This window comes from Garra rufa, chromosome 15, assembly GCF_049309525.1.
Source record: "Garra rufa chromosome 15, GarRuf1.0, whole genome shotgun sequence".
NCBI lineage: Eukaryota > Metazoa > Chordata > Actinopteri > Cypriniformes > Cyprinidae > Garra > Garra rufa.
Window position 1 is genome coordinate 37,021,361 of NC_133375.1, and position 27,961 is coordinate 37,049,321.

At 33.5% G+C, this 27,961-nt stretch overlaps 1 protein-coding gene across 2 annotated transcripts in view; it reads left to right on the plus strand.

Moving 5' to 3' along the window:
- The window catches only part of cdk16 (cyclin dependent kinase 16), a 47,680-nt gene extending 19,719 nt beyond the window's left edge, over window positions 1-27,961 (plus strand). For both annotated transcript variants that reach the window (XM_073819699.1, XM_073819700.1), the window contains 14 exons: window positions 588-721; window positions 1,068-1,193; window positions 3,907-3,963; window positions 4,055-4,169; window positions 8,460-8,554; window positions 10,843-10,905; window positions 11,018-11,141; window positions 11,935-12,055; window positions 13,720-13,817; window positions 13,940-14,045; window positions 14,161-14,203; window positions 16,067-16,157; window positions 16,520-16,597; window positions 23,899-27,961. In XM_073819699.1, coding sequence (XP_073675800.1) covers window positions 588-721; window positions 1,068-1,193; window positions 3,907-3,963; window positions 4,055-4,169; window positions 8,460-8,554; window positions 10,843-10,905; window positions 11,018-11,141; window positions 11,935-12,055; window positions 13,720-13,817; window positions 13,940-14,045; window positions 14,161-14,203; window positions 16,067-16,157; window positions 16,520-16,597; window positions 23,899-23,936 — 1,289 coding nt within the window. In that variant the 3' untranslated portion in view covers window positions 23,937-27,961. The remainder of the gene's footprint in view (window positions 1-587; window positions 722-1,067; window positions 1,194-3,906; window positions 3,964-4,054; window positions 4,170-8,459; window positions 8,555-10,842; window positions 10,906-11,017; window positions 11,142-11,934; window positions 12,056-13,719; window positions 13,818-13,939; window positions 14,046-14,160; window positions 14,204-16,066; window positions 16,158-16,519; window positions 16,598-23,898) is intronic.

The window sequence follows — 27,961 nt, forward strand, 5'->3', positions numbered from 1 at the left end:
TTTATTATTATACCCTATTCACCTGCAGTGTCTCACCTTAATTTTGTGCTACTCATAATTCTGGTTTGCCTGCTTAGCTTGATGTCTAATGTAAAATCTGCATCCTGAAGCAAAATCAGTTGAGAACCACTGCACTATTATACAGGGATAGACCGGCTGAGTGTGTGTGTTTGTGTGTGTGGAGCAAGAGGGGGTGGGAGGTTGTGTTATGGTTTAATGGGGGGGATGGGACAGCGAGTGAATAAATGAGAGTGGAAGATAATGTCTTCTATTTTTTTTCCTTTTGTGTGGGTACGAGACGGATCTCCTTTCAGAGCAGCTAAGTAGTTCCTCAGCTGTAGCGGGGTATGAATCTCCAAGTCATATAAATGCATCAGAGACAGACAGATAAATGTGTAAGAGATGCATTTGGGGAGTGTTGCAGGCTCACAGATGATACGTCAGCATTACTTTGGTTTTAAAATAGAATAATGAAGTGGTGGAAAGACATTTAGAGACATCAAATTTGATTTATTTAAACAATTTTACTGTGACGTCAGCATAGCGTGCCAATGTTTTTGTGTGTGTGGTTGTGTCTGTAAATGCAGAAATCGTCCATGAGGATGTAAAAATGGGTTCGGATGGCGAAAGCGATCAGGCTTCGGCCACATCCTCTGATGAGGTGCACAGCCCCGTCCGTGTTCGTCTGAGAAACAACCCTGGTCGCAAAATTTCCTCAGAGGTATGTCCACGTTTCTTACTGTCACTATTTTTAACGAAATAATCTGTGCTGTGTTGAGTAATAAAAACATGCAATTTTCCACGGCTTACCTTTGTTTTTGTTTTGTTTGCTTGAATTAAACAGCGTACCACGTAATAACCATTAGCTTGTTTGTTGCTATTGAAGGTGCATCAGTTGCGTCTGACTAATGGTGCATTGTGGGTACTGAAAATGCTCCACAGCATGGTACCCATCAGTTAGATGACTAGCCTGTGGGCCAGATGGGTTATTACTGTTATGGAGTGTAACAAAACCTTTAGGCCTTAACTAATAATGGTTTTTCCCCCTCCTCCTCCCTCCCTCTCAGGACATAAACAAACGTCTGTCTCTGCCTGCCGATATCAGGCTTCCTGATGGCTACCTGGAGAAATTCAGCCTCAACAGCCCCCTGTTTGACAAACCGCTCAGCCGGAGATTACGCAGAGTATCGCTGGTAATGCCTCTCCACTGGTTTTACTTTCTGTAAACTTCTTTCCTTTTATTTTAGCCTTTGCTTGTGCCCGATTTTCTGCTTGGATCGAATTTTTTGTGAGGTGGTTCACCTTTTCAGTGTGGCCCATATCATACTAGTCTAATACTTTTTTCATAACATAATTTAATATGATAGAATATATGCATAAATAATTATGCAAAGTGAATCCAGATAGAAATATAAAATATATAAAAACATAATATATAGGACTTTTATATATCAGAAAATGTTTTACTTAAAGTCAGAAATTACCTTAATGGCCTTTTTTATTAGTTTGTGATCAGTTAGATTTTATGGTATTTTCTGGTCATCAAGGCTGCATTTATTCGGTTAAAAATACAGAAACTGTAATATTGTGAAATATTATTGCAATTTAAAATAGTGGTTTTCTATTTAAATATACTTTAAAGTAGAATTTATTCCTTAGTTGCAAAGCTGAATTTTCAGCATCATTATTTCAGTTTTCAGTGTCAAATGATCTTTCAGAAATCATTCTAATATACTGATTCATTGTCAATGTTAGAAATCTTTTTTTTTTTTTGGAACATGTGACACTGTTTTCATGATTCTTTGATGAATAAAACATTTAAAAAATATATTTTTTTTTATTAAATTTTAAATTGTAAGGTTGTATATCATTTACATTTTTTTAATCAAATGTAAATTTTTGATTGTAAAGTTTATTTTTTATCTTTTACAATATTATTCAATTATTATTCCTGTATTGTATTATTATTATAATTAGTTATTAAGGTTTAGTATTTTGGTGTATATTTTTAGTATATATAAAATTAAGTATTTACATTTTTTTAAATTAATATAAATATTTGGTATATATAAATTAAGCTAAATTAAGTATTTTAATATATTTATATATTTTAAAGAAATATATATATTTTTTTAATTACTCTTCAGTTTGGCCAAAATATAGCCTTTTATGCTGCCATAAAAATAAAGTCATTAATTTTAATTATTTATCATATTTTAATTTTACACTTTTAGACTCGTTCCCCTTATTTTTCTGTCTTTGTCTTTTGCTCGATCTTTCATTTTCTGTCTCTCTCTCTTTGAGTGTCTTTTTTCTTCTCCTTGACTTGTCTTGTTTGTTCAGGGTCACATTATCAGTGCTTTAAAAGCATTGTGAACACACAGGCAAGACAAGCTTTCACTGCGTGTCTCGCTGCTAAAACCATTCTCAAAATATTGGTGTCACAGAAAAATGAGTGAGCCTCACAAAGAAATGACCAGGTCATATTTAACCCCAAAAATCATACATATATATATATATGTATTTATATATGTATGTACTGTATGTACATTGCTGTTCAAAAATTTGAGATCAGTAAGATTTTTGTTTTTTAAAGACATCTTTTCTGCTTATCAGGGCTGTATTTATTTGATTAAACATACAGAAAAAATGGTAATATTGTGAAATATTATTGCAATTTAAAGTATGGTTTTTCTAATTTAATTTTCTAATTCCTGTGATGCAAAGCTGAATTTTTTGCATCATTACTCCAGTTTTCAGCGTCAAATGATTCTTCAGAAATCATTCTAATATGCTGATTTATTATCAATGTTGGAAACAGTGTATAAAATGTTGTTTTTTGAAACATGATACTTTTTTCTGGATTCTTTGATGAATAAAATGTTTTATAGAACAGAGCATTTATTTCAAATAGAAATTTTTGGAACAATATACACAACCGTTCAAAGTTTAGGGTCATTTTTTTCTTTCTTCTTTCTCTGAAAGAAATTAATACTTTTATTCAGCAAAGATGTGTTAAATTGATGAGAGTAAAGACTTATATTGTTAGAAAAGATTCTATTTTGAATAAATGCTGTTCTTTTAAACTTTTTATTCATCAAAGAATTCTGAAAAAGTATCATAGGTTCTAAAAAAAATATTAAGCAGCAACTGTTTAACATTGATAATAAATAAGCATATTAGAATGGTTTCTGAAGGATCATTTGACACTGAAGACTGGAATAATGTCTGATGAAAATTCAGCTTTGCATCACAGAAATAAATTATACTTTAAAGTATATTAAAATATCAAAACTCTAATTTAAATTGCAATAATATTTCATAATTGTTTTTCTGTGTTTTGATCAAATGAATGAAAATTTGATGAGCATAAGAGACCCAAACATTTGAATGGCAGTGTATGTCTATTTATTTAATGGATTTTAAATATGGATTTTTTTTTTTTCCTGAGTCCTAAATAGCTCCTGAAATTAAGACTTTTCGTATTAGGGCAAAATATAATTCAAACATGTTCTGCACAGTATTTTTGACAGAATGCTAAAATCATGTTTTTAATTAATTATTGTGATAGACTACAAGCTCAGCCGCTCTTGATATGACATATAAACCCAGAATGTAATGTTTATTCACTGCTGTTGACACACGCTTGATCTGTGATGCGTTTAAACACTTCATTTGTTACACTTCAATTGTTCCCAATTTATTTCGGGGAGGGATATTTTAGCTCATGTTGTCTGTGTGTGTTATATAAACCTCACGACCAGCCCAGCACAGCACAGCACAGCCATCTGAAATGAGAGCATTCTAATGAGTTCACATGAATGCCTTTGAAATGTTCTGCCCTGTATCACTGTGTTGTTTTAGTGATGCTTTTTAGGACCATGTTATGTCTTTGTGTGTTTGCAGTCTGAGATCGGATTTGGAAAGTTGGAGACGTACGTGAAACTGGATAAACTAGGAGAGGTAACTTATCACAGTCAGGTTATCATAGTAGCTTTGTTCCAAAACAGCATAGTCATGTTACTGTATGTTACATTGTGTTTTTCTCTCTCAGGGCACCTATGCTACAGTATATAAGGGTCGCAGTAAGTTGACGGATAACCTGGTGGCTCTGAAGGAGATTCGTTTGGAGCACGAGGAAGGAGCTCCGTGCACTGCCATTAGAGAAGGTGGGTTACAAGCATACCATAGTAGATCAGCACTAAAATTAGATCACCAAACTACTGCCCCAAATTTCCCACATGCTTACGCAGTGACAGACATTCGTACTCCTATATGTACAGTCGTGGCCAAAAGTTTTGAGAATGACACAAATATTAGTTTTCACAAAGTTTGCTGCTAAACTGCTTTTAGATCTTTGTTTCAGTTGTTTCTGTGATGTACTGAAATATAATTACAAGCACTTCATACGTTTCAAAGGCTTTTATCGACAATTACATGACATTTATGCAAAGAGTCAGTATTTGCAGTGTTGGCCCTTCTTTTTCAGGACCTCTGCAATTGGACTGGGCATGCTCTCAATCAACTTCTGGGCCAAATCCTGACTGATAGCAACCCATTCTTTCATAATCACTTCTTGGAGTTTGTCAGAATTAGTGGGTTTTTGTTTGTCCACCCGCCTCTTGAGGATTGATCACAAGTTTTAAGATTTGGGGAGTTTTCAGGCCATGGACTTAAAATATCAACGTTTTGGTCCCAGAGCCACTTAGTTATCACTTTTGCCTTATGGCACGGTGCTCCATCGTGCTGGAAAATGCATTGTTCTTCACCAAACTGTTGTTGGATTGTTGGAAGAAGTTGCTGTTGGAGGGTGTTTTGGTACCATTCTTTATTCATGGCTGTGTTTTTGGGCAAAATTGTGAGTGAGCCCACTCCCTTGGATGAGAAGCAACCCCAAACATGAATGGTCTCAGGATACTTTACTGTTGGCATGACACAGGACTGATGGTAGCGCTCACCTTTTCTTCTCCGGACAAGCCTTTTTCCAGATGCCCCAAACAATCAGAATGACTTTGCCCCAGTCCTCAGCAGTCCATTCGCCATACTTTTTGCAGAAGATCAATCTGTCCCTGATTTTTTTTTTTTGGAGAGAAGTGGCTTCTTTGCTGCCCTTCTTGACACCAGGCCATCTTCCAAAAGTCTTGGCCTCACTGTGCGTGCAGATGCGCTCACACCTGCCTGCTGCCATTCCTGAGCAAGCTCTGCACTGGTGGCACTCCGATCCCGCAGCTGAATCCTCTTTAGGAGACGATCCTGGCGCTTGCTGGACTTTCTTGGACGCCCTGAAGCCTTCTTAACAATGCAGTGGAAAGTTTTTTTCGGGATTAAGTTAATTTTCATGGCAAAGAAGGACTATGCGATTCATCTGATCACTCTTCATAACATTCTGGAGTATATGCAAATTGCTATTATAAAAACTTAAGCAGCAACTTTTCCAATATTTATGTAATTCTCAACTTTTGGCCACAACTGTACGATGTTCTAAATTAGCCAGTGCATCCCTAAATTCACCATCAATTGCTTTTTTACAATATAATTCAACTAGCTAAAAGGGTTTTATAATATGGAAAGCACCCTGATTTATAAACACTAAACAGGAAAAACAGGCTGCTTCAAATTAGCAAACCACAGCTAAGATCCTTTATACACTGCCACTCAAAAGTTTGGGATCAGTAAGATTTTTAATGGTTTTTTAAAGATGTTTCTTATGCTAATCAAGGCTGTGTTTATTTGATCAAAAATACGGAAAAAAATGAAATATTGTTTAAATTTAAAATAACTGGTTTCTATGTGAATATATTCTAAAATGAAATTTATTCCTGTGATACAAAGCTAAATTTTCAGTATCATTACTCCAGTCTTCAATGATCCTTCGGAAATCATTTTAATATGCTGATTTATTATCAATGTTGAAAACAGTTGTGCTGCTTAATATTTTTTGGAACCTGTGAACTTTTTTTTTTCCAGATTCTTTGATCAATATAAGTTTAAAAAGAAGAGCATTTATTTTAAATAGAAAGGTTTTCTAACAATATACACTACTGTTCAAAAGTTTGGGGTCAGTAAATTTTTAGTCTTTCTTTTTTGAAAGAAATTAATACTTTTATTCATCAAGGATGTGTTAAATGAATAAAAAGTGACAGCATAGATTTACATTGTTAGAAAAGTTTTATATTTTGAATAAATGCTGTTCTTTTTAACTTATTCATCGAAGAAACCTTAAAAAAAAGAATCACAGGTTCCAAAAAAATATTTGGCAGAACAACTGTTTCCAACATTGATAATTAAAGTAATAATCAGCATATGTGACCCTGGACCACAAAACCAGTCTTAAGTCGCTGGGGTATATTTGTAGCAATAGCCAAAAATACATTGCATGGGTCAAAATTTTTGATTTTTCTTTTATGCCAAAAATCATTAAGAAATTAAGTAAAGTTCATGTTCCATGAAGATTTTTTGTAAAATTCTTACTGTAAACATATCAAAATGTAATTTTTGATTTGTAATATGCATTGTTAAGAACCTAATTTGGACAACTTTAAAGGTGATTTTCTCAGTCTTTTTGATTTTTTTGCACCCTCAGATTTCTGATTTCAAATAGATGTATCTCAGTCAAATATTGTCCTATCCTAACAAACCATACATCAATAGAAAGCTTATTTATTGAGCTTTCATATGATGTATAAATCTCAGTTTTGTCAAATTTAACCTTATGACTGGTTTTGTGGTCCAGGGTCACATATTAGAATGATTTCTAAAGGATCATGTGACACTTAAGACTGAAGTAACAGCTGATGAAAATTCAGCTTTGCATCACAGGAATAAATTATATTTTAAAGCATATTAAAATAAAAAAACATTACAAATGTATCCGGATTAATGTAGACGTAGCCTAAATTAGCCAGTGCATCCCTAAATTCACTATCAATTGCTTTTTTACAATATAATTCAACTAGCTAAAAGGGTTTTATAATATGGAAAACACCCTAACCATTTAAAAAAAACTAAACAGGCCGCTTCAGATTAGCAAACCACAGCTAAGATCTTTTATACACAGCCGCACAAAAGTTTGGGATCAGTACGATTTTTAATGGTTTTTAAAGACGTTTCGTATGCTCATCAAGGCTGCATTTATTTGATACAGAAAAAATGTAATATTGTGAAATATTATTTTAATTTAAAATAACTGTTTTCTATGTGAATATATTTTAAAATGTAATTTATTCCTTTGATACAAAGCTACATTTTTAGCATCATTTTCTAACATTGATTTATTATCAATTTTGAAAACAGTTGTGCTGCCTAATATTTTTTTTCTTAATATTTTTTTTACTTTTTTTCAGGATTCTTTGATCAATAAAAGGTTAAAAAGAGCAGCATTTATTTCAAATAGAAAGGTTTTCTAACAATATAGACTATTGTTCAAAAGTTTGGGGTCAGTCAATTTTTATTCTTTCTTTTTTGAAAGAAACTAATACTTTTATTAACCAAGGATGTGTTTAATTAATAAAAAAAAAAAGTGATAGCATAGATTTACATTGTTAGACAAGATTTATATTTTGAATATATACTGCTGCTCTTTTAAGGGAAAGCATAGGAAAGGAGGTGATGTGAGGCCAAGTATGGTGACCCATACTAGGAATTTGTGCTCTGCATTTAACCCATCCAAGTGCACACACACAGTAGTGAACACACACACACACCGTGAACACACACCCGGAGCAGTGGGCAGCCATTGCTGTGGCGCACGGGGAGCAGTTGGGGGTTCGGTGCCTTGCTCAAGGGACTCACCTCAGTCGTGGTATTGAGGGTGGAGAGAGCGCTGGTAATTCACTCCCCCACCTACAATCCCTGCCGGACCTGAGACTCGAACCTGCAACCTTTGGGTTACAAGTCTGACTCTCTAACCATTAGGCCATGGCTGCCCCCGTTTAACATGTTATTCATCAAAGAATCCTGAGAAAACGTATCACAGTTTCCAAAAAAATATTTGGCAGCACAACTGTTTCCAACATTGATAATTCTAATAATCATCAGCATATTAGAATGATTTCTTAAGGATCTTAAGATTGGAGTTACATCTGATGAAAATTCAGCTTTTATTTTAAAGTATATTCAAATAAAAAACATTATTTTATATTGTAATAACATTTTACGATATTACTGTTTTATTCTGTATTTTTGATCAAATAAATGCAGCTTATTGCTTACTAATCCCAAACTTTTGAGAGGCAGGGTATATTAAAGTCTTAAAGGTACAGTAGCAAAAATGTGTATAAGGTTGATTTCATTTAACAAGAAATTATATTTTGCAACTATTTTTGCAGTAACGTTTGCTTCAGGCAAACTTTGTCCAGCTTGTCTTTCGTCCTTATCATTTACTGAATATTCATAAAGGTGTGTGAAGTACAAAAGGTCATGTGTTGAGTGTTAATCTGTCTCTTTCTGTGTCTCTCTAGTGTCTCTTTTGAAGGACCTGAAACACGCCAATATTGTGACTCTTCATGACATCATCCACACTCAGAAGTCTCTTACGCTCGTGTTCGAGTACTTGGTGAGTCACTCACATGTGTAGTATTTCACTGTACTTTGTACACTTTCGTAACTGTACTTATGATCTCACACACAGTCATCTACACAGTGTTTGAGAAGCTATTTGGAAACTGTAGCTTGCCAAGTTGCATGCTGTTCATAATATGAAGTAGTTAATCTACAGTCAAATTACTCTTGTCTGAACAAACATAGTTTGTTAAATCAAAATTATTTATGGATGGCATATCTATCCACTGAATAGCTTAAAATTAAGTAAAATTAAAGCAGATTTATCTGGCACAAAAACAAAGATCTTAAACTGACAACAATGTCAAAGCTAAATGAATAAATCATAAATAAACAAATAATTTAATCAGGGTTCATACAAGGTGCTTGAAGTACTTGAATTTGACTTGAAAATAGAAATATTTCTGAATAGGTATTTGAAAAGTGCCTAAATTATTGAAAGACAATGTATCTATGAAACAAGTGTTTATTTTTTTCAATAAGCAGATATCTTTTCAAAAACATCATACAGGGTGTCCGCGGGTCCTTAAAAAGTCTTAAAATGTTTTAAATAATGTTTTCCTGATAAAAGGCCTTAAAAAGTCTTAAAATGTTGTAAATTCAGATTTGATGGGTTAAGATATTTTAGCGATAATGTGACCAAAAATATTGAAGTCTGACGGACCAAATGACTGTTTACAATCATTGGACAAACCGAAGATTTTTTTTTTTCTAAATTTTTCAGAATACAGGTCAAACTAGTTTTTTACTGTATATAATGTTCTCAATAATTATAATAATAAATATAATTTTTTTTATTCTTTTACTTGCCCAACCAGACAAACAGCCTAATTAAAACTTAAATGACAAAAAATAACCAGCAAGGCATTGAAACTCAAAAATCATTCTTCTGATTTGAATACATGCAACATAAATAGCGATAGATAATGGATAGTGTATTTCTGGTACCAAGATGAAGAAACTCAGATGAAACACAAAGGTAAAATTTATAAAATGATATAGTTCAGTAACATACCAAGGGAGCTATTTTGCTGAATATTCTCATGATTGCAAATGTTACATTCATTTTCAGTTCAATAAACATGTAGTTAGTCATGTAGTTATTAAGTTACTTACATTTTAGACACATTTTTTTTGTTCTGTTTCACCAACGAAAATAGCTCCAAACAAGGATCACAGTAGAAGTATAGCACATTCTCCAAGCAACACTGAATGATTTTACTGAATGATTCTGTGTTTTTTGAAGGAATCAGTTGTATGAATCACTTAATGCTCATTCGTTAAGTGACTTACCGCCACCTACTGGAAGTTTGGTACATTTAAAAGTATGCCCCCCCCCAACAGTTCTTATTTGTATATTCATAAATGTACTCAAAATATTAATCTCATAACAGTATTTATTGCAGTTGTAATTTTGCAGTGTAAATTATTTAATCTTACTGGTAACCGCTCTACTGAATTTATTAATAAATTGTAATAATTTGACATGAAAGGTGAAGCATACATTTAAAAAGTAAAAAAATCTAATTTATGTATGTAAAAGCTGATAGAACACTGATGAAAATATTGCTTCAGAATAAATTGTTTACACCATTAAAATTTTGGTGATGTGGCACTTTTGTAAGGATATTTTGTGTGGAATATTGTCTCCTGATATGAAAAGTTCACTGTTCACTTGTAGTAATAAATGTCATTCATGACAACGATGAAATTTAGTTTTCTTCTTTTCAAACACATTAAATATTATATGTAATATAAGGTGTATTTACATTACAGGTTTAGGTCTTAAATTTTGTATAAGGTGAACTTCGGAGCGCTGATCGCAAATCATTTTATTCAGTTCGGGCTTTTAGAGCTCGTATTGTAAATCTTTTGTTTCAGATCAGGATTTCGGAGCAATTTTTACAAATCATTTTTTCTTTCTTAAACCGTAGAAAACATCAAATCATAAACGCAGTAGAGTTATAAAAACAAAAAAAAAGTATACACAAATCCCTTAAGAATAGTACTTTGCATGTGCTTTATTTTTATATTAGTATGTTTTTATGTATCTAGTTATCTTTTTTTTAGACTTAAAAAAACCACAATGTTTGACATATGAGAACTCTGATTTAAGTCCTTGAAAATCAAAATACATATTTTAGTGGGTTTGGCTACAAAATATAAGTTTGTCAATTCCTTCCCTAACACACTTCAATATTAGGTTTATATAAGTTACATAATTTTTATATAATAAGTTTTGTTTATTCATCTATCACTTTAATGACTTCCTTTTTCTCCTAGGATAAAGATCTGAAACAGTACCTAGATGACTGTGGAAATTGCATTCATATGCACAATGTCAAGGTAAGGCCTCTTTGACAAATGTCTTTCATTTTCCGTTTCTCATAATAGCTCTGCTGCATATGGCAATCATAGACGTTGTTCTTATTATTCACCTTTGTTTTTTCCATCTCAGCTGTTCCTGTTTCAGCTGTTGCGAGGTCTGAACTACTGTCATAGACGTAAAGTCCTTCACCGAGACCTCAAGCCCCAAAATCTTCTGATCAACGACCGCGGGGAGCTAAAGCTGGCTGACTTTGGTCTGTACCATACAAACCTGCTGTAACTAGCTCATCCTTGCTCTTACTGTGTACTTATGGTGTGGGTGGTGTAACCTGGTGGTTAATGAAAACCAGCTGCCCACTTACCTACTCGAAAAAACTTAACCTCTGGTTGCTCCAGTTGCATTGTCTCTGTAATCATTGTGCTGTTGCTTTGGCTAAAAGCATCTAGTCTACTAAGCGTCTGGTAGGGATTAAAGGATTAGTTCACTTCCAAAATAAAAATTCCTTAATAATTTACTCACCCCCATGCCATCAAAGATATTCATGTCTTTCTTTCTTTAGTTGCAAAGAAAACATTCCAGGATTTTTCTCCATATAGTGGACTTTAATAGTGGCCAACGGGTTGAAGGTCCAAATTGCAGTTTTAGTCCAGCTTCAAAGGGCTCTACATGATCCCAGCCAAGGAATAAGGGTCTTCTATAGCAACACGATCAGTCAAAAAAAAAAAAAATACAAATTTATATACTTTTTAACCACAAATGCTAGTAAGACCCTTATTCCTCATCTGGGATCGTGTAGAGCCCTTTGAGGCTGCATTGAAACTGCAATTTAGACCTTCAACCTGTTGGCTGCTATTTAAGTCCATTATATGGGGAAAAAACATGAACATCTTGGATGACATGAGGGTGAGTAAATTATCAGGAAATTTTTATTCTGGAAGTGAACTAATCGTTTAAGTGGAAATGTGTATTATCTTGTAAAGCTCTACAAAGCTTGCTAAAACTGGCCAAACTGCTTTTGAATTATTTGCATTTTGTTTGGCTTTCAGGTCTGGCACGAGCAAAGTCGATTCCCACCAAGACCTACTCCAATGAGGTGGTGACGCTCTGGTATCGACCCCCTGACATCTTAATGGGCAGCACAGACTATTCCACTCAGATTGACATGTGGTGAGCATCCACCTGATGAATAATCTTACTTGGTTTGTTTGTGGTATCAGTGTTATTTTAGTATTTTTTTTATACACTACCAGTCAAAAGTTTTTGAACAGGGAGATTTCTAATGTTTTTTAAAGAAGTCTCTTGTGCTCACCAAGCCTGCATTTATTTAATCCAAAGTACAGCAAAAACAGTTTTAATATTTTTACTATTTAAAAGAATTGTTTTCTATTTGAATATATTTTTAAGAGTAATTTATTCCTGTGATCGAAACTGAATTTCGCGTAATTAATCCATTCTTCAGTGTCACATGATTCTTCTGAAATCATTCTAATATGCTGATTTGCTGTTCAAGAAACATTTTATTGTTATTATTATTATTACTATTATTTTTATTATCAATATTTAAAACAATACATTTTTTTTCTGAATTCTTTGATTAATAGAAAGATCCAAATATCAGCAATTGAAATAAAAAAGCATTTGTAGCATTATACACTATAACATTCAAAAGATTTGAGTCAGTATATATTTTTTGTGGGGGGGGAGAAATTATAGAAATAATACTTTCATTTAGTAAGAATGCTTTAAATTGATCAAAAGTGATGATAAAGATTTCTATTTCAGATAAATGCTGTTCTTCTGAACTTTCTATTCATCAACCTTCTACTTGGCTGTTTTCAACATCATAATAATAAAAATAAATGATTTTTGAGCAGCAAATCAGAATATTAGAATGATATCTGAAGGATCATGTGACTGGAATAATGATGCTAAAAATTCAGGTTTGAAATCACAGGAATAAATTACATTTTAAAATATATTCAAATAGAAAACATTTATTTTAAATAGTAAAAATATATATATTTTTAATTATGTTTTTGCTGTATTTTAAAAACAGGCTTGGTGAGCAGAAAATACCTCTTTAAAAAACATTACAGATCTTACTGTTCAAAAACTTTTGACTGGTAGTGTGTATTAAAATATTTTTTAATTAAAGTATTTTTAAAAATATTTATATATATAGCTTTAATATTATGTTTTATTTTAGTACTACAACTAAAATGGCCAGGCAACGTTTCTAGTTTCCATCTAAGGATTTTTTGTCTAATATTTTTAATGTATTTTATTTTACATTTTATTTATTTTTAATTTTTTATTGCTATTGCTGCCGTGTGTGCCATGTGTTACAGCATGCGTTCTTACAAAACAGCTAGATGTACTACAGCAGATGTCAAAGACATTTTGAACTTCTTTTAACTTGACAGCCTCTGAAGAACGCAACAAGACGTGATGCAACGGCCAAAAGCAATCATCTAACACATGACGTACATGACGGCAATAGCACAGGGATTTGTCCATAAAAAAAAAATATTAACTGTAACTGGCAAGTAACTGAAATAAGTTTAAGCGGAAGTACTTAAATTACTAAAACTACAATTAAATTATGAAATAATAGTAATAATAGTATGCAAACAATTCTAAAGTAACATTTTATGATTTAAAATACTTCTTTTTACTTTTTAATTCAGTTCAAATTGCAAGCTCACATCTCTACAAAATTATTTCTTGTACCATGGTGCTGTCGATTCAAATAGTGAGCTAATAATTGGACTATTATGTCATAGCTTCTGTGGGGGTGAACTTGCATTGAGGTTTAATGACTCTCATTGCAGGGGTGTTGGCTGTATCTTCTACGAGATGTCTACAGGTCGACCCTTGTTCCCGGGCTCCACGGTGGAGGAGGAGCTGCACTTTATCTTCAAACTGCTCGGTATCACTCTCTCACCCACTCTCTCCTCCTCTCCCATTCGCCTCTCTCTGGCTCTAGATCTGACAGTTTGTCTCCGTGTGTGTCACTGTGATATTTATAAACCCTCCTGCGTCTTTTCATAGGTACGCCCACAGAGGAGACCTGGCCCGGAATAACCTCCAACGAGGAATTCATCTCCTATAACTACCCCCGTTATCGTGCCGACTGTCTCCACAACCACACTCCACGGTAACGACAGCTGTCCTCTGGGCCTGATGCCTGACACGATCACCGCTACTGCTGTATAAAAAAATGACACACTGTTGGAGGTCATTTAATGAAGTTGCATTATTTTCTCTTGTAGGTTGGACAATGATGGAGTTGAACTTCTGTCGAAACTGCTGCAGGTGATTTGTGTATTATTTAATCTACTAATTACACAGTGCTTTATATAATAAAGACAGTTTCAAAGCAGCTTCACAGGTAAAAATAACAAGCAATGATGTAAACTTCAGATATGAGATAAATTCTGCTCTAAAGCAGCTCTACAGACAGCAACACTGTGGCTCAAACACAAGCATCCCACTTGAGCAGAATAAATGACACTATTTGCACTTTTTGGAAATCTCACCTATGAATACCTTGCTTAAAGTATGATACTCATTAGGCAGGTATAAGAGGAAGTATTTTAGTAATGACATTGAAAAAATGACACTTTTAATATATGGCTGTTCTCATTAATAAATAGTTATGCTCAGGTGACAAATGTTACATTAAGTCAACATACAATCAAAATTCGCTTTAGTACATGTTCCTGGTTCATTTATCAGCGTGTGCTATACTATAAAATTCTTTGTCTTTGTGGTTTACTTTTTATATTTACTCCATCTGAAAGAACTTTTCATAGTCAATTTTATAGTGTTATCCAGCAACCAAATAGCTACTAAAATTTTTAGGCTACTATTGTAATTTTATGTTGAATTATAAAAATATACTACAGTTCATAAATGTTAGGTCGTGGAATGTTTTTTTTTTTTTTTTTTTAAAGACATCTGTTAAAAAATAGAAAAGGAAAGAGAAAAAAATATATATATATACAGTAAAACACTAATATTATCAAATATTTTTAGCATTTAAAATAACTGTTTTTAAAGAAGTTTCTTCTGCTCACCAAGCCTGCATTTATTTGATCCAAAATACAGCAAAACTGTAATTTTGTGAAATATTTTTACTATTTAAAATAACTGTTTTCTGTTTGAACATATTTTAAAATGTAATTTATTCCGGTGATCAAAGACAAATGTTCAGCATCATTACTCCAGTGTCACATGATCCTTTAGAAATCTTTCTAATATGCAGATTTTATTAATATTATAATTATTATTAATAATAATATTTAAAACAGTTGAGATTTTTTTTTCAGGATTCTTTGATGAATAGAAAGATTCTGAAAGATACTTTTTTGGGGGAAATAAATTATAGAAATAAATACTTTTATTTAGCAAGGATGCTTTAAATTGATAAAGTGATGATACAGACATTTAATTTCAGATAAATGTTCTTCTTCTGAACATTCTATTCATAAAAAAAACACAAAAATAATACAAAAATTACACTCAACTGTTTTTTACATTATAATGATAATTATATATTATATAAATGTTTTTTGAGCAGCAAATCAGAATATTAGAATGATTTTTGAATGATCATGTGACTGGAGTAATCATGCTAAAAATTCAGCTTTAAAATCACATGAATGAATTTCATTTTAAAATATATTCAGTTAGAAAACAGTTATTTTGAATGTTAAAAAATGTTTTATATTCAAACATTTTATTGTTTTTGCTGTACTTTGGAACAAATAAATGCAGCCTCAGTGAGCAGAAGAGACTTCTTTAAGAAACATTACAAATCTTTTGACTGGTGGATTTCTGAAAAAAACATATAATGCTTCCCATTAACATTTATAATAAGAAGTGTTTTAAACCAGCATCTTAGAATGATTTCTGAAGGATCATGTGACACTGAAGATGATGCTGAAAATTCAGCTTTGCATCACAGAAATAAATTGCATTTTAACATGCACTCTTTTGCAACAATGTCTTATTCATGTATTAATGTCACTTTTGATCCATTTAACACATCCCTGATGAAAAAAAAATCTTACTACCCCTAACTTTTGAATAATACTGTATGATAATATTGTGTTTTTAGTTTGCTGGTTAGTGAGTGTTTTACATGTGCTTGACTAACAATGAACTTTGTATCAGTTTGAGGGGAAGAAACGGATTGCAGCAGATGAAGCCATGAGACACCCATACTTCCACTGCCTGGGAGAGAGAATTCTCACACTGCCAGACAGTGAGTTCACACACACACACACACACACACACACACACACACACACACACACACACACACACACACACCTCTCTCCACCGAGGAGATTTATGACGGTGCCAGATAACCGATGCGTGCACGCACACCTCACACTGACGGATAGAATTATTAAAGTGCCAGACAGAAGTCTTGCGCATACACACACTTTACTTTCGAAAGACATTTAATTCTACCGAGCCGCCATGAGCTGTTCTGTATTTGCACTGAATCAAGTCAGTGTGTGCTGAAACAAGCTTGCACAGATCCTCTGACCCTTAACGTTATATATCAGCTCTAGTTTTAGTTCAGCGTGTTAACATAACTGTTTAATTTCTTCCTGCCAGCTACGTCAATATTTGCACTTCAAGAAGTTCAGCTGGAGAAGGAGCCCGGAATGAGGACGAATTCCCTGTCAGAATCAGGTAAAGCCACAAAACACAAATGGCTGATGAGTTTTAAGCTTCATCCATCAGTGTACCATGCGTTACTGACCTCTCTGTGTATGGCACAACGTCAACTGGCTTTGCTCTCAAAACAGTCAGAATTGAAATAGTTGTGAAAATCTGGCCAACATTCATCTTAATCTGGCCAAAGAAAGACCTATAAAGTGATCAGCTATGTTTTTCTGGGGGATAAACCTGAAATCAGACAAAAGAATATTTTAGAAGATATTTTATGTACTTTTTGTCTCAAACAAAACTGAATTAACATTGTTTTTTTGATCACAGCTTCAATTAGTTTTTCCTAGGATTGATTTTAGCTGCTGTGTATTTGTTTTCTGGCAGACTGACACTACTAGTTAAATGTTTGGACAAAAACAAAAGTTTTTGAACTCTAAGATTTTTTTATGTTACCAAACCTGCATTTTCTGTTTGAATATATTTTAAAATGTAATTTATTCCTGTGATCAAAGATACATTTTTAGCATCATTACTCCAGACTTCAGTGTCACGTGATCCTTCATAAATCATTCTAATATGCTGATTTGCTGTTCAATAAACATTTTCTGTTGTTAATATCATCAGTATTTATTGTATAAATTAATTACTTTTATTTAGCAAGGATGCTTTAAATTGGTCAAAAGTGATAAGGACATTTATAATATTACAAAAAAATTGTTTCAGATAAATGCTGTTCTTCTGAACTTTCTATTCATTAAAGAAACCTGGAAAAAATCTACTCATGTTTTCAGCATTATGATAATAATAATAAATAAATCAGAAATAAATCAGAATATTAGAATGATTTCTGAAGGGTCATGTCACTGGAGTAATGATGCTAAAAATTCAGCTTTGAAATCACAGGAATAAATTACATTTTAAAATATATTCAAATAGAAAACCGTTAAATAGTAACAATATTTTTGTTGTACTTCGGATCAAATGAATACAGGCTTGGTGAGCAAAAGAGACTTTAAAAAACATTACAAATCTTTTTTTTTTTTTTCAGCAAAAAATATATTTAATTGATCAAAAATTTTACATTTTTGTGATATTAAAATGATTTCTTCACTCACTGTCCCAACAAATAAATGTAAATCAAAAAATGAAAAAATAAAAAATAATAAAAGATAATTTATTATTAAAAAAAAATCGTCATCAACACAACTGCTTTCAAGCATTTAAGCGGAAGTCTACATATGTATTAATTTGTGTTTATTTATTTTTTATATAATGATAGAAAGGAGCATTCAGTCTAGTGTGCCCAAATCTAGTAGTGTAAACCTGTATTCCCCGAATCCCAAAAATTGTGTAAAACCAACCAATCAGATTGAGATGTATGTTTTCAGCCAGTTTTTGCTATATTTTTTGTGTGCAGTATACATTAAATGATCCAACTAAGGCAGTCTATAATTTATGACTTGGCTGAGCAAACTGATCCCATACCATCATCTCAGTTATATTCCTCCAGAATATTAATCATGTTCATCAAGTGAGAAATGAACTCTATTGTTCCTCATGACACAGCTCATATTCTGTGCTCGCTAATGCTTCTCGCATTGCTCATCTTCTCCCCTAATAGTTTCTCCTCACCATGCTGTAGTCGAAGACACTGGTTTACTCATCTCGCTCCCTTTCATTCTTTCCTTTTTTCTTACTGTCCTTCTACATGGGCTGCCTCACTTCGATTTGGTTTACACCTGGTATTAAGATCCATCTCAGATGGTGAAATCACCAATAGTGATTCCCCGAAATGGATTTCAATGCCATACAGTTGAGGTCAAAAGTTTGATCTGAATCTGCAAAATGTTAATTATTTGACCAAAATAAGAGGGATCATACAAAATGCATGTTACACGATGAAGAGTTGGGGGTGAACAAATTTTGAATTTGAAGATCAGGGTAAATGTAACTTATTTTATCTTCTGTAGCTTCTGAAGGCCAGTACTAAATGAAAAAAAAAAAAGATATTTAGGCAGAATAAGAAAAATGTACACATCTTCAGCCGGTTTAAGTGTTTTCACCTCTGGCTCTTAAAGCATTGTTTTTCCTTCTGGTGCATCGGTGAGTGTTTGAACTTTCTGTAATAGATGCATATGAGTCCCTCAGTTGTCCTCAGTTTGAAAAGATGGATCTCAAAATCATACAGTCATTGGAAAGGGTTCAAATACACAAAAATGCTGAAAAACCAAAGAATTTGTGGGACCTGAAGGACTTTTCTGAAGAACAGCGGGCAGTTTAACTGTTCAGGACAAACAAGGCACCCATGAACGACTATCACTAAACAAAAAACACAGCTGTGGATCATTCAGGTAACAAGAATCAACTGTATGTAAACTTTTGAACGTGGTAATTTTTATAGACTATTTTTTTTTTCTTGTGGGAAATGTGTAAACGTTTTTTTTTTATGTGAAATATCTTATTCAGGTCAGTACTAAATAAAAAATAACATGCATTTTGTATGATCCCTCTTATTTTGCTAAAATTTGCAGATTTTGCAAGGGGTATGTAAACTTTTGACTTCAACTGACTTTATCCATCCTTTTCTCTTTATTCTCCATCTGCTTTTCTAAGTTTGTTTCGCATATTAAGACACCGTTACGATCATGCTGTTGCGTTAGACATTCTCAGGAGGAAGTTCTTGTTAAGCTCCATGTATTATGCTGCTCACACACCACTAACTTTGCTCTGTCTTTCCCACGGTCTCTCTGTCTCTTTTCTCTCCCTGCCTATTTGTATGTGCTTTGATGTTTTTTTGTTTTTTTTGATTTACACCACTGCTTCACTGCGCTCCAGAGCTTTTGCAAAGATGTCTAAGGTTCCGGCATACCTTAGGTACATATTTGTCGCCCTCTGCTCAAGGCAGGAGGTCACAAACAACAAAACCGTATTTCTTCCCTCGAATTTCCTGTTCATCTGTACTGTCCAGATGTAGGCCTACCCTACAGGAATCAATCACATCTGAATCATTTCTCAGATATTTCAAAAAGACATTTTCTCTCTTAAAGGAACACTCCACCTTTTTTGGAAATAGGCTCATTCTCCAACTCCCCCCGAGTTAATAAGTTGATTTTTACCGTTTTGAAATCCATTCAGCCATTCTCCTGTTCTGGCGATATCACTTTTAGCATAGCTTAGCATAGATCATTGAATCCTATTAGACCAATAGCATCACGTTCAAAAATGACCAACGAGTTTCCATATTTGTCCTATTTAAAACTTGACTCTTCTGTAGTTATATCGTGTACTAAAACCGGTGGAAATGCAAAGCTGCAAGTTTCTAGGCTGATAAGATTAGGAACTACACTCCCATTCCGGTGTAATAGTCAAGGAAGTTTGCTGCCGTAATATGGCCGAAGCAGGCGGAGTATTATCAGAAATGAGTTCCCAGCTAGTTTAGCATTTGCACATGTGCTGCGTGGTATTACTGCTCCTGCTTCAGCCTTATTATGGCAGCAAACTTCCTTGACTATTTCGCCGGAATGGGAGTGTAGTTCCTAATCTTATCAACCTAGAAAATTGAAGCTTTGCATCTCCACCGGTCTTAGTACACGATATAACTACAGAAGAGTCAAGTTTTAAATAGGACAAATATCGAAACTCGTTGGTCGTTTTTGAACGTGATGCTACTGGTCTAATAGGATTCAGTGATCTATGCTAAGCTATGCTAAAAGTGATATCGCCAGAACAGGAGAACGGCTGAATGGATTACAAAACGGTAAAACTCAACTTATTAACTCGGGGGGGGAGTTGGAGAATGAGCCTATTTCCAAAAAAAGTGGAGTGTTCCTTTAACAGAGTGCATATATAGACGTAATGAATTCATGAACATCTTGAAATAAATCAGTTTATAGTAAATTAGTAAATAAGAACATACAGACAAAACATTGACACTTGCAGAAACAATTAGTGATGTTTTTGGCATTGATTTAGAGCAAAGACCCCATACTAACTTCATTCTTAGTTGTTTGAATAGTTAAATTTTTTAATTTACTGAAATCAAACCCTCTCATCTGTCACCTTTTTCCTTTTCTGTGAATGATATGATCAGCTCATCACAATTAAAATGTGCACAAACTTCCACTGTCCGTTATGGCAATCTTGTGCATGTCAAAACCAGGGTTGCCATGTGGGTTTTCAGCAAATGATTGTTTCAGCAAACATTTGCAAAATCAAAGTCAAAGTCAGCTTTATTGTCAATTCTGCCACATGTACAGGACACACAGAGAATTGAAATTGCGTTACTCTCAGACCCTTGGTGGATAACAGATAACATTAAATACAAAAAGTAGAAATTTAAAAATACAAATAAAGAAAATATGAATAAATACAATTATACATATGTGACCCTGGACCACAAAACCAGTCATAAGTGTAAATTTGTCGAAATTGACATTCTTACGTCATCTGAAAGCTGAGTATTTAAGCTTTTCATTGATATATTGTTTGACTTGTATATTGTATTGTTTAAAATAGGACAATGTTTGTCTGAGATACAACTACTTGAAAATCTGGAATCTGAGGGTGCAAAAAAATCCAAATATTGAGAAAATCGCCTTAAAAGTTGTCCAAATGAAGTTCTTAGCAATGCATATTACCGATCAAAAATTAAGTTTTTATATATTTATGGTAGAAAATTTACAAAATATCTTCATGGAACATGATCTTTACTTAATATGCTAAAGAATTTTGGCATAAAAGAAAAATCGATCATTTTGACCCATACAATGTATTTTTGGCCATTGCTACAAATATACCTGTGCTACTTATGACTGGTTTTGTGGTCCAGGGTCACATATAATATAAAAAACAACAACAAATACAATATACAAGTAAGAGTCATTTTCAATATACAAGAGTAAATGAGTCATTTTCCTATTTATTGTTGATTGTGAAACAAACCAACACCAGAATGTTTTGGTGGTCTAACAATATTGGCAATTATGGGCTGAGGTTACATAATTCAGCTGAGAAACATTTAATGAGACATTTATCCTCATTAAGCATCTATGTTCATAGGAAGGTTCTCTTGTGATAGTTTGAAAAAACGATCATCCTCCACTCAGACCTCATATGTATTCATTTCACGAATTGATGAAGCTGTCAGGCCACAGCTTATAATTATTCAGCGTTTATACAAAGCACTGAAGTCAGTGCTAAATATGAATATTAATCGATGCGCTCAGCATTGAAATCACTGATGAAATGCCAAAAGCTGGTGCCGTTCCACCTGTGTATAATAATACATTATGGTTGAAATGATAATTTTTATTATAAGGAAATTAATACTTTTATTGAGCAAGGAAGCATTAAATTGATTAAAAGTGGCAGTAAAGACATTTTATAATGCAAAAGATTTCTATTTCCAATAAATGATGTTCTTTTTAACTTTCTATTTATCAAAGAATACTGGAAAAAAGGTATCACAGTTTCCACAAAAATATTAAGCAGCATAACTGTATTCAACATTGATAATAAGTGTTTCTTGAACAGGAAATCAGCATATTTAAATGATTTCTGAAGTATCATGTGACACTAAAGACTGGAGTAATGATGCTAAAAATTCTGAAAAAAGAATTTTAAATTTTAAAATACACTCCTGTCCAAAAGTTTGGGTTTCTTTTATGCTCCTCAAGGCTGCATTTACTTAATCAAAACTACAGAAAAACTGTAATATTTTGAAATATTATTGCATTTTAAAATTACAGTTTTCTATTTTAATATATTCTAAAATTTAATTTATTCATGCGATGCAAAGCTGAATTTTCGGCATCATTACTCCAGTCTTCAGTGTCTCATGATCCTTCAGACATCATTCTAATATGCTGATTTATTACTTGAATTTTGGATTTCCATTTTGGAAACAGTAAATATTTTTTGGAACCTGTGATTCTTTTTTCAGGATTTTTTGAAAAATAAAACGTAAAAAAATAACAGCATTTATTGATAGAAATAGAAATCTTTTCTAACACTATCCCCCGGTTTCACAGACAAGGCTTAAGCTTAGTCTTAGACTAAAATGTAAGTCTGAGCTGTTTCAACTGAAATAAAATTGCGTTGATTGATCTTAAAATACATCAGTGCCTTTGTTTTGTCTCAAGATGCACACCAGTAATGTTTTTTTTTCTAAGCATGTATATAAAAATTACTTAAATAATCCTAATTGAACTATGGCCTAATCCTGGCTTAGTCTAAGCCCTGTCTGTGAAACCGGGCCTATAAGTCTTTGCTTTTTATCACTTTTTATCAATTTAAAACATCCTTGCTGAATAAAACTATTAATTTCTTTCAAAAATAGAAAGAATAAATATTTACTGACCGCAAACTTTTAAATGGTAGTTTATTGATTTATTGTTCGTATTGTATGTATTTTAAATAAATGCTGTTACTTTTAACTTTTTATTTTTTAAAGAATCCTTAAAAAAAGTCACGTTCCAACAAAATATTTAGCAGCACAATGGTTTTCAACATTAATAATAAATCAGAATATTACAACGATTTCTGAAATATTATGTGACGTAATGATGCCGAAAATTCAGCTTTGCATCACAGGAATAAATTACCGTTTTAAAAATATTTCAATAGTAAAGAAATATTTGAAATTTGTAATATTATTTCACAATATTACTGATTTTACTGCATTTTTGATCAAATAAATGCTTGGCATAAGAAACTTAATTTAAATAAAAACAGCTATTGTAATAATATTTCACAATATACTGTTAAATGATTAAGTTTAGAGGCGTGATTAAAAGTTTATAATTTATTCACCATTTCATAAGACAAAAACAGACTCTCCTGTCTGTCTACTACATTTACTAGCAGTAAAACTTTAAGATAGCCTTAAATCAGAGCCAGAGAGGGAAATAAAGTGATATGGGTCGTTTCTCTCCAATGTTTTTTTAGCATTGAAGCCATAAAATGCAAAAACAGAGGAGAATAGCTTTCTGTGCGCTTAGCCCTCGTCCCTCACCAAATAAGAAAACAGCCCCGGCTTCTCTAGAGCTTCAAACTGAGCATGTGTGGGTGGCTGTGTGTTTGGGTGCACATTGACGTGTGTTTGGGTTTGGTAATCTCGCCTACTCTCATGCCCAGTGCTCTAAATGAAGTAAGCGCTGATTTTCTTTCTCTCTCTTTCTCCCTGTCTGTCCCACTTGTGACCCTTTATACCCTCTGACGGTCCTGACAAGTGGTTTTATCGTGCACAATGTTGCATGCATCATTTACCCACTGAACGCTGTGTGTTTATGTAGCCTAAACTTCCTCTTTTTCTTTTTCTCCAGTCAACAGCATATCTCAACGGCAGAGTCTGCTCTTCTGAGGGCGCGTGGGGCGGCTCGGGACGGGGAAGGACGGAGGAGGACGCGTTGAGACGCTTCCTGTCGCGAAGATGAAGGGATATCTGTTTTTCATTTCTCCGTCTAAGTCCTGTGGCATTATGTGTTTAGAAGGGGTCACTGTAGTTGTTTACATGGAGAGGCTGAGGATGTTGATTTGTGTATTGTTTCCTTTGTTTCGAATAATGCACTTCCCCTTCCCTGTTCGCATTACAAACATGTTCTTCCTGTTTTGCCGCGGTTGCGTCAATCCAGCCGCCGTATTTAACCAATCAGACGCAGAATGTTATCGGATGACCTGACTCTTCATCCTTTGACTGAAACCAATCAACCTGTTTTCTTTGCAATACTTCTAAATTGTAATGTAAAAAGGAAGGCCAGTTTATGAAGGAACGCGTCATGCTGTTAATACCCAGAAGCCAAGTCACTCTAGTCTTCCAGAAAACGATCCCCTTCATTAGTCTCATCAGCCCTCCCATCCAAAGACGAACATTTAGTACTATGCCAACACAATGGTTCATCATGATTATCCTGTTGTTTGTATTCATAAGGACATTGACGACATGCTGTACTTTGTTTTTGTTTGCAAAAGCATTTCACCTTTTAAGTTGTTTACATGCTTTTTTTGCCGTGCAATACGGTATGATAATCTCGAAACAAACGGTTTCACCAAAGACCCTCCATGCCGTCTCTCTATCCCTTTTGGTTTGACTTACAAGCTTCCATTTCCATCATCATGTTCAAGTGAACCCTCGATCAGCTACACTGTGTCAAGGATGAATTATTTGTGCAAAGCAACTTGAGGAAAGCCTCCGATAATCTCAGCGCAGCCTTGTTGATAATTCTTCCATTACTGCAGCTCTTACGGCTGTCACTCCGGTTGAAAACCGAGCCGATTTCTATGTCGGTTCAGTCAGGGCGATGAGAACTCATAATGGGATGCCCGGGCGCATGCGGAGAACCGGTCGACTTGTATAGGGCTCAGGTTTCTGTCACTCTGCAGAACAGCTGAGTGCGGTGGATAATGTTCAGCATCTCGGCCCGGTTGTTCATACTCCGCAGGTTTTGGAGCGCATCGGTGTCGCATAACACACCGCAGATTCGAAACGCTACCGTCCCCTGGCGTGTACGATTCGGGGTCTCTCTGCACAATGTCTGCGATTATACAGTCCCACAAATGTGATTATTGAGTGAATCTCTGGGGAAAAAATCAAGGTGAAGTTTTATCCTGAAATTAAGAGAAAAAGAATGCATTTTTGTTTTTGCATTGTGACATTTTCATTGCATTTTAATAATAAAAAAAATTAATGGCGTAAAAATTTTGTAAATTGTTAAAATACAGTGTATTTGATATATTGTATTTTTAAAGCATATATGCATGGCAATATTTGTTATACTGTTTGTGATGCTGTATTATGAGAAATGCAAAAACTCAAGTCAAATTTCTCAACATATTACAGTAGTGAGGAGGAAAATGTGCTTAATTTTCCAATAATAAAGATAAAAAACAAAAACAAAAATATGAATAAGTAAAATAAAAGTCACAATGCAAAAGAAAAAAAATTAAAAAGTGCATTTATTTTAAAGTATTTTTTATACACTACCAGTCAAATGTTTTTGAACAGTAAGAAGTCTCTTCTCGTCACCAAGGCTGCATTTATTTTATCCGAAGTACAGCAAAAACAGTAAAAAAAAGTAATATTTTTACTATTTAAAATAACTGTTTTCTATTTGAACATATTTTAAAGCGTAATTTATTCCTGTGATTTCAAAGCTAAATTTTTAGCACTAAAAATTAATGAATCATCAGTCACAGGATCTTTTAGAAAATCATTCTAATTTGCTTCTCAAAAAACATTTATTATTATTATCATGTTAAAAACAGCTAAGTGTTTTTCAGGCGTCTTTGATAAATATATAAAGTTCAGAAAAACAGCATTTATCTGAAACACTTTTGATCAATTTAAAGCTAAATAAAAGTATTAATTTCTATCATTTCTTTCCCAAAACATACAGACTCAGAGCTTTTGAGTGAATGATATAATGTATAATTTTACAAAAGCTTTTTATTTCAGATAAAGGCTGATCTTTTAAAAATGTACTCGACTGTTTTAATAATTGATCATAATAATAAAAATGTTTCTTGAACAGCAAATCAGCATGTTAGATCGATTTCTGAAAGATCGTGTGACACTGAAGAATGGAGTAATGATGCTGAAAATTCAGCTTTGAAATCACAGGAATAACTTACATTTGAAAATATATTCAAGTTATTTTTAAAAATAAAAATATTTCAAAAATGCACTGTTTTTGCTGTACTTTAGATCAAATGAATGCAGGCTTGGTGAGCCAAAGAGAGTTTAAAAACATCAAAAATCTTACTGTTCAAAAACTTTTGACTGGTAGTGTATATTGTCTCTTTGTTTCAGGGTGAAATGTGACTAGATATTTTTTTTTGCAAAATTCACCCCATTAGAGCTGAATGCAGAGGTGATTAAGACTTGTTCTCAGTTTCCATCGATGTTACTAGATGGATGATATTTTAGTAAATATCTAATTTTTTAAAATTAATTCAAGCAATCCCAAAACGTTTGGTCTGGTGTTAGATTGTGACTTCCCTTCCTCCCAGTTGGAGATGACCTGTGTGTGTGAGAGAGAAAGAGAGAGACGCTCTCGACGAGGGGAATGCAGACTTGCATGGCAGTGTTGTATAGTTGAAGACTGTGGTACTTTGTAAATAGCCTTAGAATGTTTTTTGCAGATCAGAAGCGTGGAGAGTGCAATGAGAAGATCCTCCTAACAATGTATAATTTTTCAAGCAAAGAAGAATATCGTTTTTGTTATACTTATCATTGATGACATTGTTCATTGTGTTCTATCTTTTTTTTAATAAGTAGTAACCAGATGTTACTATCATAGGAGACCAGGTGGTGTAGATATTTGGTTTTGATGTTTGCTAGATCATAAGGATGAAAACGGCTCATCTAATTTTAAAGCTTTCGTTTGGAACGAGGATGGGTTGCGGTGAAAGGGCTTCAATGGATAAACGTGGTTGTGAGGTAGTCATTACTGCGCAATAATTGATAATTTACGCAATAACTTTATTTGATTTGAAATTAATTTGGTTTGGATTTTAGCATTGCATATAATTAAATATAAAAGCAAATAATGTCCTGCAAAACTCTAAAAGCCCATTTTATGTGGAAATTTTAATAAGTGAGGTTTTGATATGATTACAGGTGAAATGCATTTATACGAGCAAATAATACGGTTTTCAGTATGTTTCTTTTCTACAACTTGGCCTTTTTAAACGGGCATTTTATTCTAAGCAAAACTTGATCATCGATCAGTACAGTATTATTTTCTTCGCTCTTTTTATTTTGCAAAAAAGCCCAAAGTTTTAGGATTTTCAGCCATTTTAACTGCTCTTCTCCAGATGGTGTTTGTCCCTACGTGAAGGCAAGAATTGAACGATGCGGTCTGCTGTTATATAAATATGTTAAAAGCGGTTTAGACACATTAAGCAATACTCACTGTTAATGTGCATTTCACATCTCATGGATATCTAATGCAGGAAATCCTCTCAGATGGCCATAGTATATTTTCTGATCGACCGTAAGTAAATAATTATGCATATATGAGTGGTCACTTGTTCTGTTTGCGTCTGGGGATGTTAACCACCAACAACAATTGTAAAATGTTTGATGCAATGTTGAAAATCCCTTTTCCTGTTCTATTTTTGTTTTTTAATCTTTGAGTTCTTGCAGTTGCAATAGTCACCCAAGAATACGTGGATCAGAAGTGAAAATTATACAGTACACAAATATGACTGTTACTTCTTGTTGCTTGTATGAATGCTGAACTCGTTTCCAAACAACTTGATCCATCTCTGTTCATTATGAAGCGGGAAGTGGACTCATTGGCACGAACAAGCTGTAACACATTCAGGTGGAGCAGAACAAATGTGAATAATATTTGCTGGCAATATAATCAATGTCCCAAACTTGAA